Source organism: Triticum urartu, chromosome 7A (genome assembly GCF_056163025.1).
Source record: "Triticum urartu cultivar PI428250 chromosome 7A, HENAU_Tu73, whole genome shotgun sequence".
NCBI classification, from domain to species: Eukaryota; Viridiplantae; Streptophyta; class Magnoliopsida; order Poales; family Poaceae; genus Triticum; species Triticum urartu.
Window position 1 is genome coordinate 257550404 of NC_141879.1, and position 19491 is coordinate 257569894.

At 45.0% G+C, this 19491-nt stretch overlaps 2 protein-coding genes across 2 annotated transcripts; one reads left to right on the top strand and one right to left on the bottom strand.

The window, feature by feature from the left end:
* The first annotated feature begins 3514 nt into the window (after window positions 1-3514).
* LOC125524412 (chorismate mutase 2, cytosolic-like) lies at window positions 3515-6190 on the top strand. Its single transcript, XM_048689464.2, has 5 exons — window positions 3515-4097; window positions 5146-5232; window positions 5327-5473; window positions 5558-5650; window positions 5810-6190. Exons 1-5 carry the CDS (start codon window positions 3810-3812, stop codon window positions 6059-6061), a joined length of 867 nt encoding a protein of 288 aa, XP_048545421.1. The 5' UTR covers window positions 3515-3809; the 3' UTR covers window positions 6062-6190.
* Window positions 6191-6819: 629 nt separating this feature from the next.
* On the bottom strand, window positions 6820-10308 carry LOC125518721 (uncharacterized). Its single transcript, XM_048683550.2, has 3 exons — window positions 10072-10308; window positions 9381-9691; window positions 6820-7716 (listed from the first exon to the last, which is right to left on the bottom strand). Exons 1-3 carry the CDS (start codon window positions 10295-10297, stop codon window positions 6892-6894), a joined length of 1362 nt encoding a protein of 453 aa, XP_048539507.2. The 5' UTR covers window positions 10298-10308; the 3' UTR covers window positions 6820-6891.
* Window positions 10309-19491: the final 9183 nt, after the last annotated feature.

A 19491-nucleotide genomic window follows, 5' to 3' on the forward strand; every position in this document is an offset into this window, starting at 1 on the left:
AGGCAACAACGGAGGAGTTGAAGACGCTGATTCCTGACCCAGCAAAGGGCGCTATGTCAGTCGAAATCCTTCGTTGGGCCATGAATCATGCCGACTCCAGCGACACTGTATAGAGGGAAAGGTGGTCCAAGTGCAGGGAGTACAGGGCTCCTCATGACCAGCGTGCTGCAGCGTATTGGAATAGGATTTTGGTGGTGCCGGAGGTCATCGGTTTGGAGCCGGAGGAGGAAGAAGAGGTGGAAATGGTTGTCAGGGCACCGGAGCTAGGCCACCGTACTTTGCCAATCGGTCTGGACTCCTGCGACAATGACAAGACGATGGCCTGGCCAGAGGACAAAACAAGGCCAAGGGCACCCGCTGCTCCAACCACCTCCAGGGTCGCCGGGGCTAAGATTTGAAACTACTGTGTAAGATTAACCCCCAATCCCCATTCCCCTTGTACCCAATCTGGATCGGAACCCTAAAATCCATCGCTACTAGGAACTCATGATGATGTTATGATCAGTTCTATGGATATTTACCCCGATTCCCCATTCGCCTAGAACACGGATCGAATGCGAAATAGTATGTGAGGAGGTGAAAGCAGTGCTTACCGCCATTGCGGAAGTGTGGCGGGTGATGTTGCGGATGCCGATGGTCGCCTTGCTATTCGTCGATCCGCTGAACGTCGTGATGACCCACAAGTATAGGGGATCAATCGTAGTCCTTTCGATAAGTAAGAGTGTCGAACCCAACGAGGAGCAAAAGAAAATGTCTAGCGGTTTTCACTAAGGTATTTTCTGCAAGCACTGAAATTATTGGTAACGAGTAGTTTGATAGCAAGATAATTTGCAACAGGCAATATGTAGTAACGGTAACAAAAGTGCAGCAAGGCAGCCCAATCCTTTTTGTAGCAAAGGACAGGCCAGCACGGTGTCTTATAATAAGCAAGGCGTTCTTGAGGACACACAGGAATTTCATCTAGTCACTTTCATCATGCTTGTTTGATTCACGTTCATTACTTTGATAATTTGATATATGGGTGGACCAGTGCTTGGGTGTTATTCTTACTTGAACAAGCGTCCCACTTATGATTACCCCATCTCGCAAGCATCCGCAACTACGAAAGAAGAATTAAGATAAATCTAACCATAGCATGAAACGTCTGGATCCAAATCAGCCCCTTACGGAATACCACATAAATTAGAGTTTAAGTTTCTACCACTCTAGCAACCCATCATCTAATTACTACTCCACAATGCATTCCTTTAGGCTCAAAGATGATGAAGTGTCATGTAGTCAAAGTTCACATGACACCACTACTAGCAACAAAAGTAACTACTCACAAATCATATTCATGTTCAAGATCAGAGGGGTATTGAATATCATTAAGGATCTGAGCATATAATCTTCCATCAAATAAACCAATTAGCATCAACTACTAGATGTAATCAATATTACTAGCAACCCACGGGTACCAATATGGAGTTTTGATACAAAGACTGAATACAAGAGATGAACTAGCGTTTGAAATGAGATGGTGCTGGTGAAGATGTTCAAGAAGATTGGTCCTCCCATGATGAGAGGGTTGTTGGTGATGACGATGACTTCGATTTCCCAGTATCCCCGGTGGAATTGCTCATCGGAGAGCAAAAGTGATCCTGCCCAAGTTCCACCTCGAGACGGCGGCGCTCCGTCCCAAAAGTCTTCTGCTAATTTTTTCTAGGGCAAATGGGCTTATATACTAGAAGATAGGCATCAGAGGCTGGCCAGGGGCTCCACGAGCCACTAGGGCACGCCCAGGGGGTGGGCGTACCCTGGTGCCTCATGGGCACCTGGGTGGCCTTCTCTGGTATTTATTTTCAACAATATTTTTTATTTATTCCAATACAAATCTTTGTGAAATTTCAACTCATTTGGAGATGTGCAGAATAGGTATCTCTGACATGGCTTTTTCAGGTCCAGAATTCCAGCTGCAGGCAATCTCCCTCTTCATGTAAATCTTGCAAATTAAGAGAGAAAAGGCATTAGAATTGCTCCACAAAGTGTTATATTGATCAAAAACATTATAAATAACCATAGGAAAACATGATACAAAATGGATGTATCACGCCGCCACCGCCGGTGAGAGTGGGAGAGTGAAGAGAGAGTGGTGCGGGAAGGTGAGGGTAATTATTGCCAGCGCTCTGGGAAGCAACGCGACTTCTCGAGTGTGGCTCCTCGCGTGCAGCCGCCGCCGCCCACGCGCATCGCAAGGGCCTGGCTCTGGAAAAACTGCCTATTTGAGCGTTACCAGCAGGCCCGGCTGGGAGGTGCTTTGAGGTCCGTGCGATGTAGGCCAAACAGTGAACGCAGGTAGGCAAACAACCCATTTTTCTTCCGGCGCGGGCCTGGTTGGCCTCTATGCGGGCTACCAAACACGCCCTCTATGTTTTCCTACTATTTTTTTTTCTTTTCTAATTTTTCTTTTTTTCTTTTCGTCTTTCTCTTCTTCCACGGTTTTTTCGGACATTTTTTTATTTCCTATTTTTTAATTAATGAATATTTTTAAATTTTTTGAACATTTTCATTAATGTCAGTAAAATTTTTCAATTCTTTTGAACACCTTTTAATCTGCAAATAAAATTTTCAAATTTGAGTACATTATTAAAATTCATGATCATTTTTTTACAAATTGAATTTTTATAAAAAATCGTGGACATTTTCAAAATTTGTGAGATTTTAAAATTCCCGAACATTTTGCGTTGCGATGGCATCCACCGTTATCGAGTTTGTAGGTGTGGAGTGGTGGCTTTAGGTTGTGTAATGCATATTTTTGCAAGAGCTTTGTTGAAAATTTTAATAAAAATGATTGTGTGCATCTTTTGATGAAGAGGCCCGGAGTTTCAACTTCCTTTTCTAAAAAAATGAACATTTGTCATATAATCGATCCACTAATTTCTTGTTTAAATTTGTTCGTCTTCTGCTCCAGTGGAAGACTCTCGCTAAGGCCGTGGACACTGGTGCTTTTTTTTAAGATCATCTTCAAGATCCGCACATCTGTTATCGCCTTATGTCCTACAATTACTCATCCGGGGATATTTTCTTTACATGATATCCTTGGCCTGCGCGCCTCGTAAGTGTTACATAAACTTGCTTTCACGTCTGGGTTGTACTAACGTTGTTGGATCTCTGTCATGTTGGCTTTATTTATAGAATCGGGCTTTCAACTGTACCCTAAAAAAATCTCAGTGGATATACGGAGCACATGACGTTAAACACCAAGAAGATGGCGCTGCTTTCTTTTGAAAATGTTTAAGCTTATCTAATTTTTATTTTGAACAAATAAGCTTATCTAATTAGGTAGGGTAGCCCTTTTCGCAACTAGTATAATGTGGAGGTAGAGGGTGACCCCAGCCCACCATCACCGGATCACGCATTTGCCAAATTCATCCACTATCGTGGAAGCTTTAGCATTTCCCTTTCCAGTGACGATGATCCAACAGCACGTGCCGCCGCTTGTAATGTATACGAGATGCGCGCATGAGAGCACCCCACATTTGTTCACATCGTGTTTGACCCTGCGCCTTCTGACTTCTCATCTCTCTGAACCTTCTTCAGCTTATCAACTTGCACAACCCCTTCATCCAACGCAGACCAATTAATCGAGTCACATCACATGCACTGTACACTGTCCAATTAATCGCCCGCCGGCGATCCGTCGCCGTCCACCTATCGATTTGCTCTCCATTCGGTCACTTCTTTGATCATCCTTCCGGCCGCGTCCTTCTCGGCAACCATAAATACCCTACATCCATGAGTAACAGCTCGCTAAACCGATTGTAACACCAATGGCCGCGCCCTCCCTTCACACGTATCTCCTCCTCTTCTGCAACGCGATCGCGCTGCTGCTCGTGGTCGTGCCCCCGTGCGCGGGGCTCGGGCTCGACACGGTGAGGGGCTTCCTCACCAGGGAGGAGGACACCGTCGTCTTCAGCCTCATCGAGCGGGCCAAGCACCCGCTGAACCTGCCGGCCTACGACGATCGCCCGTGCTTCGGCCCCGCCGGCCGCCATGGCCGCCGCAACGGCTCCTTCGTCGAGCTCTTCGTCCGGGAGTCCGAGCAGATCCAGGCCAAGGTGTGGTAGTCCGATCGTTCGTTCTCGATGGCATCCATGCATGCATTCATGCATGATGCGATTCTCCTTCCCTCTCTTGTTCTCTTTCTTTGACTCTGCTACCTGGTAGCTGGTAGCTTTCAGTTCTTCTCTTTTCAACGCTCACTTGTCAATTGTTATGGCCCGAGGACGACCTCTGCTGTAGTTATGTCTAAGATGTTTTGACTTGAGCGTCTGAAAACTACGGTCAGACGTTACATGCTCCCGGGAAGGTGTTGACTGAACGTGATAACTAATACGCCCTCTGGTTCAAAATATAATCATATTTTATGAAAAAAAAACTGCTAATATCAATTTAACATTGTTCATGCTTGTAATATCTTGTATAATAATGGCGGTCAAACTTAAAAATGCTTGATTGACGGAAACTCTAAACCGGACCGAGTATATATATTGCAAAACCAGGCACTCCTTCCAATCAATATTATTTGTCGCAGCTTTAGTACAACTTTAATAATTCAGAGAAAGTAGTTAGTTACTTTAAGCATCAATATTACTTGTCGCGGTTTTAGTACAACTTTAGTAATTCGGAGGAAGTAGTTAGTTACTTTAAGCATCAATATTACTTGTTGCAGTTTTAGTACAACTTTAGTAATTCGGAGGAAGTAGTTAGTTACTTTAAGCATCAATATTACTTGTCTCGGTTTTAGTACAAGTTTAGTAATTCGGAGGAAGTAGTTAGTTACTTTAAGCATCAATATTATTTGTCGCAGTTTTAATACAAGTTTAGTAATTCGGAGGAAGTAGTTAGTTACTTTAAGCATCAATATTATTTGTCGCAGTTTTAGTACAACTTTAGTAATTCGGAGAAAGTAGTTGGTTACCTTAAGCAAAGAAGACAAAGCGTAAGTATATATTGCATTGGATTCGATTCACAGCAAAGCTAGACCACACTCCGGGTCTTATTTTCTAAATGAAGACACGTTACCGTTGTGCTAGTGCTACGACTGCAGTACTTAAGCAACCTCACAGGTAACAAACCTGACGAGCTGTGGAACGTTTTGTGCAGGCAGGATGGTACCAAAGCCAGCAGGAGGTCCCTTTCTTCCAATCCAGAGTGCCCTTCACGCTGGCGCCTCCATACAACTTCACCACCGTAAGCTTCCACTCCATGCATCTTCCATTGCCCAACAATGAAGAAACTCTGTCGCCGTCTTACCGTAACCTCGTGCTGACGAAATTCAATCCAGGATCTGCATCCCGGAGCGGCGTCCGTGAACGCGAACGACGCCATATGGGGCATGTATTTCAGCGAGCTGCTCCCTCTGCTGGCCAACAATGGCAGCGAGGATGGCAACTACGCTGTGACCGCCGCATCAGATCTCGCGTGCCTGCAGGTGATATGGAACGCCACATTGCATGCTTTTCTATATATACCCCAAATGCGCGTGGTGATATTGTGTTTGTCATCCTTCTCGCAGGCGCTCTCGAGGAGGATCAACTACGGGAGGTACGTGGCAGAAGTGAAGTTCAGAGGAGACCAGCAAAGATACACAGATTTGATTCGTTCAAAGGTACATGCTTCATCGATCATTTCATCTCATCGCCCAACAGTGAAACCAGTGTTGAAATGATCATGTAGTATAACTGATCTTTTTAAGATGATCATAAATGGTCACCAGAATGCATGGTCTATGTAATAAGCAAAGTAAAATCTCTCGATTTTTATGCAGGACAAGGATGCTCTGATGAAACTGCTGACATCTGAAGCCCAAGAGGATGTGGTGAAGAGGAGGGTGGAGAAGAAGGCCATGGTGTTCGGCCAAGATGTGACCTTGGACGGACCAACTGAAACTGGTGACGACGCCAGCAGCCAATCCAGTTTCAAAGTCGCCCCTTCGGTGGTTTACGAGTTGTATGACCGATGGGTGATCCCCTTGACAAAACAAGTGGAGGTCGAGTACCTTCTCCATCGTCTCGATTGAGCCGAGCCGAGACTCTTATCTTAGCAAAGCTAACCTAATTTGTTCACAATTGTACACACTTTGTATTGTCAGTACATAATTATCATGTGAAGGGAGACAAACACAATAAGAAACATGCATATTTGTGAAGCTCGCGATCTGTTCAGAATGTTCCAACAGAGTGGATTGATGACAGTTAAAGCTAGCAAAACAATGGGCAAAATATGCTTTGCATCTCTCATGTGCAAAGTACCAAATGGCTCCATATGAGCTTCTCTCGGCACAAACAGCTAACCGTTGCCAAGTTCTAGAATTGAGTCTACCAAGCCCAGGCCAACCGCTCTCATATAAGTTAGCCCCAAAATAGAAGAGATCCTACTCAGGTTTATGAGTTATATGCTTACTTATGTTTAGGCATCTCGATTGCATGCCCTGAGAACTCAGGCTTGCAAGTTTGATTGGTGCCTTCTTCCTCGGAGGTGACTCTCGAAATCAGATCGAGACAGGCAGTTAGCATTGCAGATGTTGCACATCCATCTTGACACTTCAGTTCCCTTGCCATCTCCCTACAGAGCTTCTATGTTCTCTTGGTGCCTTCTGCCTCGGAGGTGACTCTTGAGGTCAGATTGAGATGTGCAGTTAGCATTGCAGATGTCGCACATCCATCTTGACGCTTCAGTTCCCTTGTCATCAGCTTCTATGTTCTCTTGGTGCCTTCTGCCTCGGAGGTGACTCTCGAAGTCAGATTGAGATGTGCAATTAGCATTGCAAATGTCGCACATCCATCTTGACAGTTCAGGATCCTTGCCATCTCTTTGCTGAGCTTCTATGTTCTCTTGGTGCCTTCTGCCTCAGAGGTGACTCTCGAAATCAGATTGAGATGTGCAATTAGCATTGCAAATGTCGCACATCCATCTTGACACTTCAGGGTCCTTGTCACCTCCTTGCAGAGCTTCTATGTTCTCTTGGTGCCTTCTGCCTCGGAAGTGACTCTCGAAATCAGATTGAGATGTGCAGTTAGCATTGCAAATGTAGCACATCCATCTTGACACTTCAGGGTCCTTGCCATCTCCTTCCAGAGCTTCTATCTTCTCTTGGTGCCTTCTGCCTCGGAGGTGACTCTCGAAATCAGATTGAGATGTGCAATTAGCATTGCAAATGTCGCACATCCATCCTGACACTTCAGGGTCCTTGCCATCTCCTTGCAGAGCTTCTATGTTCTCTTGGTGCCTTCTGCCTCGGAGGTGACTCTCAAGGTCAGATTGAGATGTGCAGTTAGCATTGCAGATGCTGCACATCCATCTTGACACTTCAGGGTCCTTGCCATCTCCTTGCAGAGCTTCTATGTTCTGTTGGTGCCTTCTGCCTCGGAGGTGATTCTTGAGGTCAGACTGAGATGTACAGTTAGCATCGCAGATGCTGCAAAACCATGTTGGCATTGGTTTCAGGTTTTTGTCTGCAAGCTGGGGCACTTCTTTTTCATGTAGCCTCGCTTCAGCTCCCTTGCCTTCTCCCTGCAGAGCTTCTATGTTCTCTTGGTGCCTTCTGCCTCTTAAGTGATTCTGTAAATCTGTTTCACGATAGCATTTTGCGTCGCAGATGCTGCAAATCAACGATGGAGTTTCTGCAGTCCGTTTCCTCTTCATCCCAGAGAGTGCATTTTTGTGCTGCTTAGCCTGCTCAAGAGAGTTCTTATTAGCATAAAATGGCATGGCTAATCCCATTTCCTTCTTCAACATACAGATCGTATCAACTGAATACAAAGATATTACGACCTTTACTAGACATATATGATGTACAAATTTCCATACCATGAAAGATCTGCATAGAGTGAAATTCCCCTGATGTAACTAAAAGGGCCATATTCTATTTAGAATGCACTTTATCTTGTTCTATTCTCTATCATTCAACTTATGGTGTCAAGAAATTGGCACCATATGCAACTGGCAGATATATGTGGCTTTGTTTTACAGTTGAGCGTTTAAGCATTACTTGTTTGTAATCATAGTATTTAGAGAAGAGCATCTACAAGCCCCACGGTGTGTATTTTATCCATAATCTATACATTGAGGAGGCCCACTTTACCTATAAGCAGCTATTCACTTAACATATAAAAATGTCAAAGTGACATCATACGTAAATTATGTTGCTTGTTTTCAGAGCAAAGCACATCCTAAAAATTTCAATCGCACTAATTGTAGAGCACTGTCACAAGATAAAGATTAGTGAGAAAAGTATTTAGATTAGATAATTGAAAATGATATAGGAGAAGTAAACTATTAAAATTTTAACTATTAATATCTTTCAAGATATTCAGATTGCATAATTGAAAATAAAATCTGTGAATTTGTCTTGAAAAATACTTTCACACTGCATGGTTTTCTTGGAGCTATAAATATATTGTAGTGGAAAATGGTGGTTACAAATTGAGTTTTGTAGACTATGTCAATGTCCACAAGGAGCTTCTAGGGAATCAAATGGGATAGAAAGTATCAAGCATAACAACCATTTAAGGCCTAGGATCTACAAACCATTGTAGCCTAGTAAGAACAAGGGTCACTTTTATTTGGAAACTGCATTGTTTACCATGTATTTGTAAGAAATGACGGGTTTAAACAGATTTGTAAGTATGATCACACTAGACCACATTTCACAACGGAAAATCCTACAAACTGCAGGTCAAGCCATATTCAAATAATTATTTTGACTGTACAATATGGTGCAATGTGATGTTTTAAAAAAACCTGGCTCAACCTGTCGTCCGTAACAAATATACAGTCCAAAATAGAATCTATTCATTTTCAGATGAAAGGCATAGTTATCACTTGTATTGAAAGTCATAAGTCAGTATATTGACCATCAAACAAATACAGAGGCTAGTTTCTCACAAAGGTCAATATTGGACAAACCAAAGGGCAAATGCCCCATAATACAGATTTACAGTCAATCTACTGAATTTTATCACATGAAAGATGCATAGAACAAATTAATTGATGCTTAGCGCCGATCCGGTAGTTAGTCACAAATTCAGTAGTTCTACAAGCTGAATGCATAATGCCATAGTAAACTGGATTCAGTAAAGAGAAAAGTTACAAAATCTTAGCTGAGACATAGTTTACTCCAAAAACACACCTAATATCTGGGATGAACTAGAGCCTAGCTTTTACTTAATGTGTAATAAATATGACTTAGGAACAGAACAAACTTTTAGTGATTTAGCGAGTAGATGGGGATTAAAAAAATCTTGAAAGATGGCAGCATCCCGGCTATTTAGAACATACGATGAATCAACTGTCAAGGTGAACAAAATTGAAGATATAAAGGATAAGCAGCCGCTCACCCCAACGATCGGTGCATCCTCCTCGCTCGCCGGCCTGCACCGTGGAGGTCGATCCCATTCCACGGTCCGATCTTTGATGGGCCGCCTCGCAATCGACACGGGTACATCCAGTGGCTCATCATGAGGCAAAGGGGATGTGCCATGGTGGGGCATTGTGATCTGCCGGAACCTGGCATCAACATCACTGTTCAAGAGTTCGCGCTGGAACTCAGCCTCCAGCTCCTGCTGCTTGGCCAGTTCGTCCACGATGATTCGCTGGCGGATTTTCTCGTGCAAGAGTTCCCGGTGGAGCTCTTGTATCGTCATCTGCTCTGCATCCCCAACGCAACCGCTGTTAATTTCTAAAATGTGCTGGAAATTTCAACTAATGTCGCACAATCATTAAATCCCTAGCCTGCCACGCATTATCAATTCCTCGAATGGACCAAAACAGGTGCCTTTTTTCTGTCATGTTCTTGAATCTTGATCTAATAGGTGTGCAAGACATAGGGGAAAAATCACAAGTATTCAGATCCTAGAGACAGGGAGCAGTTCTTGCGTCTCTTAAAAAGAGAGAATAAATGCAGGCGATACTGGTACCTAACAAAACAGGTTAAAATCCCCTATTTTCTCAGAACAATGACAACTTCTACTGATTCCAAGCTCCAACCGCACAACTGAAGAACAAGAGCTAGTTCCGAATTTCCGTTACCATCAGCGGAAGGGGTGGGAATGCCGTAGATGTCGCCGGCGTCGGCCCGATGAGCGGCTCGGCGAGCGAGTTCCATGGCTGGGGCAAGGGTTTGGTAGAAGAGTGGTTTCTCTCTCCGCATCACGCATCCGCACGCCGGCCTCCACTTCCTGGCTTTGTCGCGTTGGTCCCCGTGCGTGCGTTTGGTTCCTCCGAGACTACCCTTTGGTTTCCCAATCCCAAACATCCGGTGCGTGGGTTTTAATTAAGACTTCCAAAGAGGATGGGGCGTCGACTTTCAAAGAGGATGGGGCGTCAACTCATTGACTGGGCGGCTGAGATTGCTGCCAACCCATCCGAGTTTGAGTCCCGACACGGACACGCGGTGTTCATGGAGTTTCTTCTATAAAGAAAAGCCAACGAGGGTTTAGTCATTGGTTGGTCTTATATTTTAATTAAGACTTTCAAATGATCCATCTAAATTCGGAAATGCTAATGGCCGAACATTCGCTGAGAAGGCAGTTCCAGCGAACGCCCCACAGTCATTGGATCCTGATCACGTGGATGGCAAAAACAAACAAATAAATCACTGGCAACCTTTCCTATATATGGAAAATTTCATGAATTCCCTCAAAAATGCATAGCAATTTTAGTTATTTCGGCATGGCAAATGAGGCGTTCATTGGCAAATTTGAAACTAGCGAACGTTCGCTAGATAAACATGTCCTCTAAATTAAATTCAGATACATCTCACAAAAAAAATACAGGTATCTCTTCTAAAAAGAATTCCATGTATCAACTCGAGGAGTTGTTGATGGATCATTACGACTTTTGAACTTGAAATTTGTATAAATAAAATAGGTCAACATTTTTAGCTAACAACTCAAACATGCTAGGTCCCATAAGTCAGACTCTCAATACATGAAGAAAATGTTGCATACTTGGCACCATTGTTGTACATGAGTCGTGTGATCGTATTTTCAAACACGTTGGGTCTCACATGGGAGTCTCTTCATGTATGAACCAAATTCTACTTATTTAATGTCGTGCGGCCGTATTTTTTAAACACGCTTGGTCTCAGGTGCCAACCTCTCAGTATGTGAAACAAATTTTATGTCTTGGCGTCATTGTTGGAGCTTGGATGTCGTGTGTATATGAGCGAGAGGGGATTTTCTAACGAGTTGAGTCCAAATGAACCAATTTTTGCATCCTTGATCTGATGGTTGGAGATCCAAATGTACACGAATGGGACTGAATTTTCAAACAAGTTGGGTCATAAATGCCAGCCTCTCAATACATGAATTGAATGTTGCATACTTGATGCTGTTGTTACATGTAGAGTGGGGTTGTATTTTCTAACAAGTTAGGTCCCGAATGTCAACTTTTCTGGCCTTATATATGCCAGTTTCGTGGTACATTAACAAGATATTGCGTACATAACGCGATCGCTATATGGCACATAAGTATCAAAAATGTTGGCTCTCAATTGCCGGCCTCACAATACAACTGCACTAATATGTCAAAACATTGAGTTGATAGATGTTGCTATCTAAACTTTTCCAGCCGTGTATGGTGTTACAACTGCTAGAACAGTGAGCGACTTGAAAAATCATTTCAAAATGTCACACACATAAAGTGGATGTATCATTCAGCCTTTTTTTAGGGAACTACGGCGGGCAAGGCCAGCCTGAACATTTTATTAATTTGTAGGTTTGACAGAGAGTATATACAAAGAAGGCGGAGAGGGGGAGAGAAAGGAAAAAACAACAGAAACTCTATGCTACATCTAGCCGGGACAACATGATCCCCCTATCAAGCAGAATTTGCTTTCAAGCAGCGTTTACACATCTACTGGACAAAAGAAAAATGTCTTGAGCTGCACGTCGAAGGACAAGTCCTATGGATTCATCCTCGCTTCTGAAGACTTTAGCATTTCTTCTTTGCCATAGACTTCAGAGAATAGCCATAATAACCGTGTTGCGAATCTTGCAAGGAGGTTGTAGCCCCGGCAATTCTTCGATGGAGGCGCAGTCGGCAGGGTTGATGTTAAGAGAGTCGACCGTCGACCAGACATCAACAGTAGTAGAGCAGTGGAGAAGCATGTGGGTCGTTGATTCAGTTGACGTGCAGAATGGGCATGAGTCAGAGTCTGTCAAGTTCCGCCGGAATCGACACTTGTTGGTGAACAGTCTCCCACGGTGCGCAAGCCAGATAAACAACCTGCAGCGGTTAGTCGCATAGTTCTTCCCCCAGATAAAATCTGCGAACAGATCCTCCGGTCTAGATGAGAAAGCAGATTCATATGCATAAGCGACGAACAGGGGCTTATCGTTGACCCTACATAATCTATCATCAGGTACGTGCGGCATTAAGTTAACAGTGGCTAGCAGGCCACGCATGGATTGAAGTTCGGAGGAAACAACGTTGGACAGACACGGCTGTAGTGAGAGACGGAGGTCCGCAACAGAGAGCACGAACACGGCAGAGGCATTAGGTTTGGTGGTGTGGGAGAAGAGGCACCGAAAGTGAACATCTAGGGTGTCAGGGCCAATCTACAGATCAAGACAAAAGGCGATAGAGATGTCGTTACCGAGTCTGACATGGGTTATCGACCGGAAGAAAGAAAGGTCGAAAGTGAGGTCTTTTCAGACGTTAGTGTGCATTCCAGAGCAGTCTCCAATATAGTGGTCTGAAGGAAATATGCCCTAGAGGCAATAATAAAGTTGTTATTTATATTTCCTTATATCATGATAAATGTGTATTATTCATGCTAGAATTGTATTAACTGGAAAGTTGATACATGTGTGGATACATAGACAAAACAGAGTGTCCCTAGTATGCCTCTACTTGACTAACTCGTTAATCAAAGATGGTTAAGTTTCCTGACCATAGACATGTGTTATCATTTAATAAACGGGATCACATCATTAGAGAATGATGTGATGGACAAGACCCATCCATTTGCTTAGCATAATGATCGTTTAGTTTTATTGCTATTGCTTTCTTCATGACATATACATATTCCTCTGACTATGAGATTATGCAACTCCCGAATACCGGAGGAACACCTTGTGTGCTATCAAACATCACAACGTAACTGGGTGATTATAAAGATGCTCTACAGGTGTCTCCGATGGTGTTTGAGTTGGCATAGATCGAGATTAGGATTTGTCACTCCGTGTATCGGAGAGGTATCTCTGGGCCCTCTCGGTAATGAACATCACTATGAGCCTTGCAAGCAATGTGACTAATGAGTTAGTTATGGGATGATGCATTACGGAACGAGTAAAGAGACTTGCCAGTAACGAGATTGAACTAGGTATGATGATACCGACGATCGAATCTCGGGCAAGTAACATACCGATGACAAAGGGAATGACGTATGTTGTTATGGGGTTTGACCGATAAAGATCTTCGTAGAATATGTAGGATCCAATATGAGCATCCAGGTTCTGCTATTGGTTATTGACCAGAGATGTGTCTCGGTCATGTCTACATAGTTCTCGAACCTGTTGGGTCCACACGCTTAACATTCGATGACGATTTGTATTATGAGTTATGTGATTTGATGACCGAAGTTTGTTCGGAGTCCCGAATGAGATCACAGACATGACGAGGAGTCTCGAAATGGTCGAGAGGTAAAGATTCATATATTGGAAGGTTGCAGTTGGACATCGGAATGGTTCCGAGTGGTTCGGGCATTTTTTCGGAGTACCGGGAGGTTACCGGACCCTCTCCCCCTGGGAGAAGTATTGGGCCTATTGGGCCTTATTGGAGGAGAGGAGAAATGCCATGTGAGAGACCCCCCTGCCCAAACGGAATTGGACTAGGGGAGGGGGCCGGCCCCCTCTTTCCTTCTCCCTCTCTCTCCCTTCCCCTTTTCCCTCTCCGGTGGAAGGAAGGAGGGGGGCTGAATCCTACTTGGACTAGGAGTCCAAGTAGGACTCCCCCCTTATGGCGTGCCCCCTTAGGCCGACCACCTCCTCCTCCCTCCCTTTATATACGGAGGTGGGGGACACCCCAAAGGCACAACAGACATCTCATAGCCGCGTGCGGTGCCTCCCTCCATAGTTTATCACCTCGGTCATATCGTCGTAGTGCTTAGGCGAAGCCCTGCGCCGGTAACTTCATCATCACCGTCGCCACGCCGCCGTGCTGACGAACTCTCCCTCGTCCTCAACTGGACCAAGAGCTCGAGGGACGTCAGCATGCTGAACGTGTGCAGAACATGGAGGTGTCGTACGTTCGGTACTTGGACCGGTTGGATCGTGAAGACATTCGACTACATCAACTGCGTTACTAAATGCTTCCGCTTTCGGTCTACGAGGGTACGTGGACACACTCTCCCCTATCATTGCTATGCATCTCCTAGATAGATCTTGCGTGATCGTAGGAATTTTTTTGAAATATTGTGTTCCCCAACATGGTCGTCCTCCCATCTGTAGGAGTTGGCAAGCCAAGTTTCCCAAGAGCCATTGCCGGGGGAGTGGATTTTGTTAAGAGATTTGGGAAGATGACAAATGTTGCGCGTACATAGGCAGGGAAAACCTAGCCCACCCTTGGACAGAGGTGCACAAACAGCGGACCAAGCGACCTTGCATTGTCCTCCATTGACATGATCGTCCCCGGCCTAGAAGAAAGCGCGACAGTGCTTATCGATCTCAAGGATGGTACCAATATGGAGGAGCATAGCGCTCATAGCGTATGTGGGAAGAGCCCAGATGATAGATTTAACCAGGACCGCCCGACCTGCCACGGAAAGAAGGTGGCCACGCCAGCCGGCCAACTGCTTGTCGACCTTAGCGATGAGAGGCTGAAAGTCCAGGAGACGGAGTTTGTGTGTAGACAAGGGAAGGCTGGGGTAATTTTGAGGGAAAGAGGTCACCGAAAATCCCAACATGTTGGCCATATGGGCGGCTGTCTGAGGTTCAACATGGATCGGTGCAAAAGTACTTTTGTCGTAGTTGATGGAGACCAGTGGCTAGAGAGAAGTCTTGAAGAATAGACTTAAGGTTTGCCAGGTGGTTCTCATCAGCCTTAATGATAATGAGGGTGTCGTCGACATACTGCAGCACGGGACAAGGAGAGTTAGGGATGATGGGATGTTCTAGAAGTCCGTGAGATGCAGCATCGATGATCATGCGTTGTAGGACATCGGCGATGATGATGAAAAGGTAGGGGATAGAGAATCACCCTGTCTGAGGCCACGTTTGCATTGAATCCAGCCGCCAGGGGTACCGTCTAGAAGAATCGCCGATTGGCTGGAGTTATTTAACATCTTAATCCAATGCACCCAAACGTCTGGAAAGCCTTTAGCTTTTAGGATGGCTTATAGGCTGTCCCACGCGATGGAGTCGAAGGCTTTCTTAAAATCTAATTTCAGCACAATAGCCGAACATTTTCGTTTGTGATAGGCTTGAACGATGTCTGCGGCAAGGATGAAGTTTCGGCTATATTAGACCTTTAATGAACCCAGATTGATCAGCGTGGACAAGGTCCGGAATGATAGGTTGCACACGATTAGTGAGGCATTTAGAATAGAGTTTAACCGGGTAGTTTTGCGGAGAGATAGGGCGCAAATGGTCTGGATCAGAGGTCCCAATTTTCTTGGGGATCAAGACTATATAGGACTTGTTAATCCAGTGAAGATCTGCAGTGTGATGACCCACAAGTATAGGGGATCAATTGTAGTCTTTTCGATAAGTAAGAGTGTCGAACCCAACGAGGAGCAGAAGGAAATGACAAGTGGTTTTCAGCAAGGTAATGTTCGCAAGTGCTGAAATTGTAAGTAACAAAGTAGTTTGATAGCAAGATATTTCGTAATGAGCAAGTAATGATAATAGTAACAAAAGTGCAGCAAGGTAGCCCAATCCTTTTGAGGCAAAGGACAGGCCAAAACGGTCTCTTATAATAAGTAAAGCATTCTTGAGGGTGCACGGGAATTTCATCTAGTCACTTTCATCATGTTGATTCGATTTGTGTTCGCTACTTTGATAATTTGATATGTGGGTGGACCAGTGCTTAGGTGATGTCTTACTCGAACAAACCTCCTACTTATGATTAACCCCCTCGCAAGCATCCGCAACTATGAGAAAAGTATTAAGGATAAATCCTAACCATAGCATTAAACTTTTGGATCCAATCGGTCCCTTACGGAATAGTGCATAAACTAGGGTTTAAGCTTTTGTCACTCTCGCAACCCATCATCTAATAACCACTCCACAATGCATTCCCTTAGGCCCAAATATGGTGAAGTTTCATGTAGTCGACGTTCACATGACACCACTAAGGGAATCACAACATACATACTATCAAAATATCGAACACATATCAAGTTCACATGATTACTTGCAACGTGATTTCTCCCGTGACCTCATGAACAAAAGTAACTACTCACAAGTGATAAACATGCTCAAGATCAGCGGGGTATTAAATAGCATAATGGATCTAAACATATAATCTTCCACCAAATAAACCATATAGTAATCAACTACAAGATGTAATCAACACTACTAGTCACCCACAAGCACCAATCTATAGTCCTGGTACAAAGATTGAACACAAGAGATGAACTAGCGTTTGAGAGGAGATGGTGCTGTTGAAGATGTTGATGCAGATTGCCCTCCCCAAGATGGGAGAGTTGTTGGTGATGATGATGACGATTTCCCCATCCGGGAGGGAAGTTCCCCCGGCGGAATCGCTCCGCCGGAGGGCAAAAGTGCTCCTGCCCAAGTTCTGCCTCGAGACGGTGGCGCTCCATCCTGAAAGTCCTTTCCTTATTTTTTCTAGGTCAAAATGACTTATATACCAGAAGATGGGCACCGGAGGTGGGACGAGGGGGAGCACAACCCACCAGGGCGCGCCTGGGCTCCCTGGCGCGCCCAGGTGGGTTGTGCCCACCTGGTGGGCCCCCTTTGGTACTTATTGCCTCCAATATTCCGCATATATTCCATAAAAAATCCCCATAAAGTTTCAGCTTGTTTGGAGTTGCGCAGAACGGGTGGCCTGACGTAGCTTTTCCACGTCCAGATTTTCAGCTGCCGGAATTCTGCCTCTTTGTGTGTACCTTGCATATTATGAGAGAAAAGGCATTAAAATTACTCCAAAAAGCATTATTATGCATAAAAACATCTTAAATAACAGTAGGAAAACATGATGCAAAATGGACGTATCAACTCCCCCATGCTTAGACCTCGCTTGTCCTCAAGTGAAAACCGAAATCAAAAAACATGTCCACGTGCTTAGAGAGAGAGAGGTGTTGATAAAAACAAAATACGGACATAGAAGCATCATGTGAATTATTATAACAGCAACAAAGTTTAACATAAAACTTTTATTATAGAACTTTTATCATAGACTTCTCATGAATAAGTAATAATTCATCACATTATCGAAGTATAAAGCATAAACTCTATTAGAAACCAACAAACTATGTTCTCAGTCAACTTTGCAACTACAATTCATCATCTTTTTAGGAAGGGTCACGTATCGGAGCCTTTAGACAAGTCCACATACTCAACCATCATATAGTCTTCTATGATTGCAAACACTCACCTCATACACATGAGCAAAACGTTTCAACCGAACACATAGAAATATAGGGGCTTATATTTTCGCCTCCCAACATATTCACCTCAAGGGTGATGTTAAGAATAATAACTTATGCCACCCATATTCAACTGGACATATGTGCCTAGATCTTTCCTCACTACATGATGCTTGCCAAAGGAGAAAAATAAAAAGGAATAGAGAGAAAAACTTTGACTCTTGCATAATAATAAATACATAGAAGTAAAAGATAGACCCTTCGCAGAGGGAAGCAGAGGTTACCATGTGCTTATTTGTTTGTATGATCAACCCCTTAGTGCAAAATAACATCACGTTGTATTGCCCCTTGTGATGGAAACCTTTATTATGCAGTATATCGCTTTTATTCTTCACCATCACAAGTTCGTACAACACTCAATTTTCTCTTACATGAAAAGGCATGTTAACTACAATATCCTTAACAGGAACCAAATATCGTAATTCATAGTGGTATTGTTGAAACTGTTATTGATGAAATTGAACAACACGGCAAATAGTTGCACATATAGAGTATCATATTGTGAAGAACTGAAATAAACAAGTCATAAGGCCATCTCTAGCTGATCCTTTAAAAGCTAAAGGACTAAAACCCTTAGTGGATATATATATACATACATACTCCAGCAATTTTTGGCCTTTTCTAGTCGATCCCCTAAACTTAACGTTGTAAGCTTCAATTTGATCAAGTTCAAAGCAGGTTCAATCGAAAGTAGCCTGCATTCAAACATAAACATAGATAGTTTTGCATAACCGAACATAAAACATAAATTTAAACTAAGCTAAACTACTTTCGGTCGAAGTAGAGGTTGAGCCCATCCTTCCTCGTCATGTACGGTGTGCCGCGAGCCGGGTCCGGGCCGGTGCCGTCGTCGGGGTCATTGGGAAAGGCACTCCTCCACTCGTCGGTGTCGATCTCCTCGTCCTCGGGGCCCACCTCGACGCCCTCCACACCATCGTCGCCGCCGCCTCCGACCTCGTCATCGGAGGAGAGTGTGATAACCTCGCCGCCCTCTGTGCCGCCGTCCTCGCCGCCTTCGACCTCGTCATCGGAGGAGAGCGTGATAACCTCGCCGCCCTCCACGCCGGCAAAGATCGCCCACTCCGCCTCCATGAGCTCCGGGTGCTGCCGGCGGAGCTCTTGCATGTAGGCCTCATCAGCGGCCTTGGCCTCGAGGCGCTCACACGCCTCGCTGTCCTCCCACACCATAGCCGAGCTCACCAGCCCTGGCTTCGGCGGAACGAGGTCGACCAAACATGTGCCGAAGGGGAAATTGAGCCTAGCCGTCGCGCCGTGGTAGTGGACCTGCCAGCTCTCGTACTCCATGGCCGCGACTCGGCCGTGTGGAAGCTACCGAGCCACCGGCGGGTGTGGGTCTCCCGTTTTGTAATCTCGGCGACCCACGTCCCCCACCGCCGTTGTTGGACCCCGAGGTAGGACCTCGTCAGCTGCCGGGTCCGAGGGAGGATGGGGAAGTCCTCGAACCGGCGTAGGAGCGCGGCGGCGGGCGAATCGGGGGACCGGCGACGGCGGATCAAGCCCGCGGAGGACGACGGGGACACCTCGCCGGCGTCAAGCAAAAAGGCCGCGATAAACCTCTTTTTGGCCATTGGCTCCTCGAGCTCCCCGACACACAGGCAGAGGTTGAGGATGGAGGCGCCGGCGATGGCGGTGACCTACCAATGGTTTCAAGGGTTGTGTGTGTCAGTGTGAGCGGAGGTTTTGGGGAGTGTGTGGTGTGTGTGGAGGGGGCGGGGCTAAGGTGGTGTTTGAGGAAATGCTGTGGCAACTGAAAATTTTACTAGCCGGGAGTAACAAGGCGGGGCTACTGAAAATTTGGATCAAGGGCGAGCAAA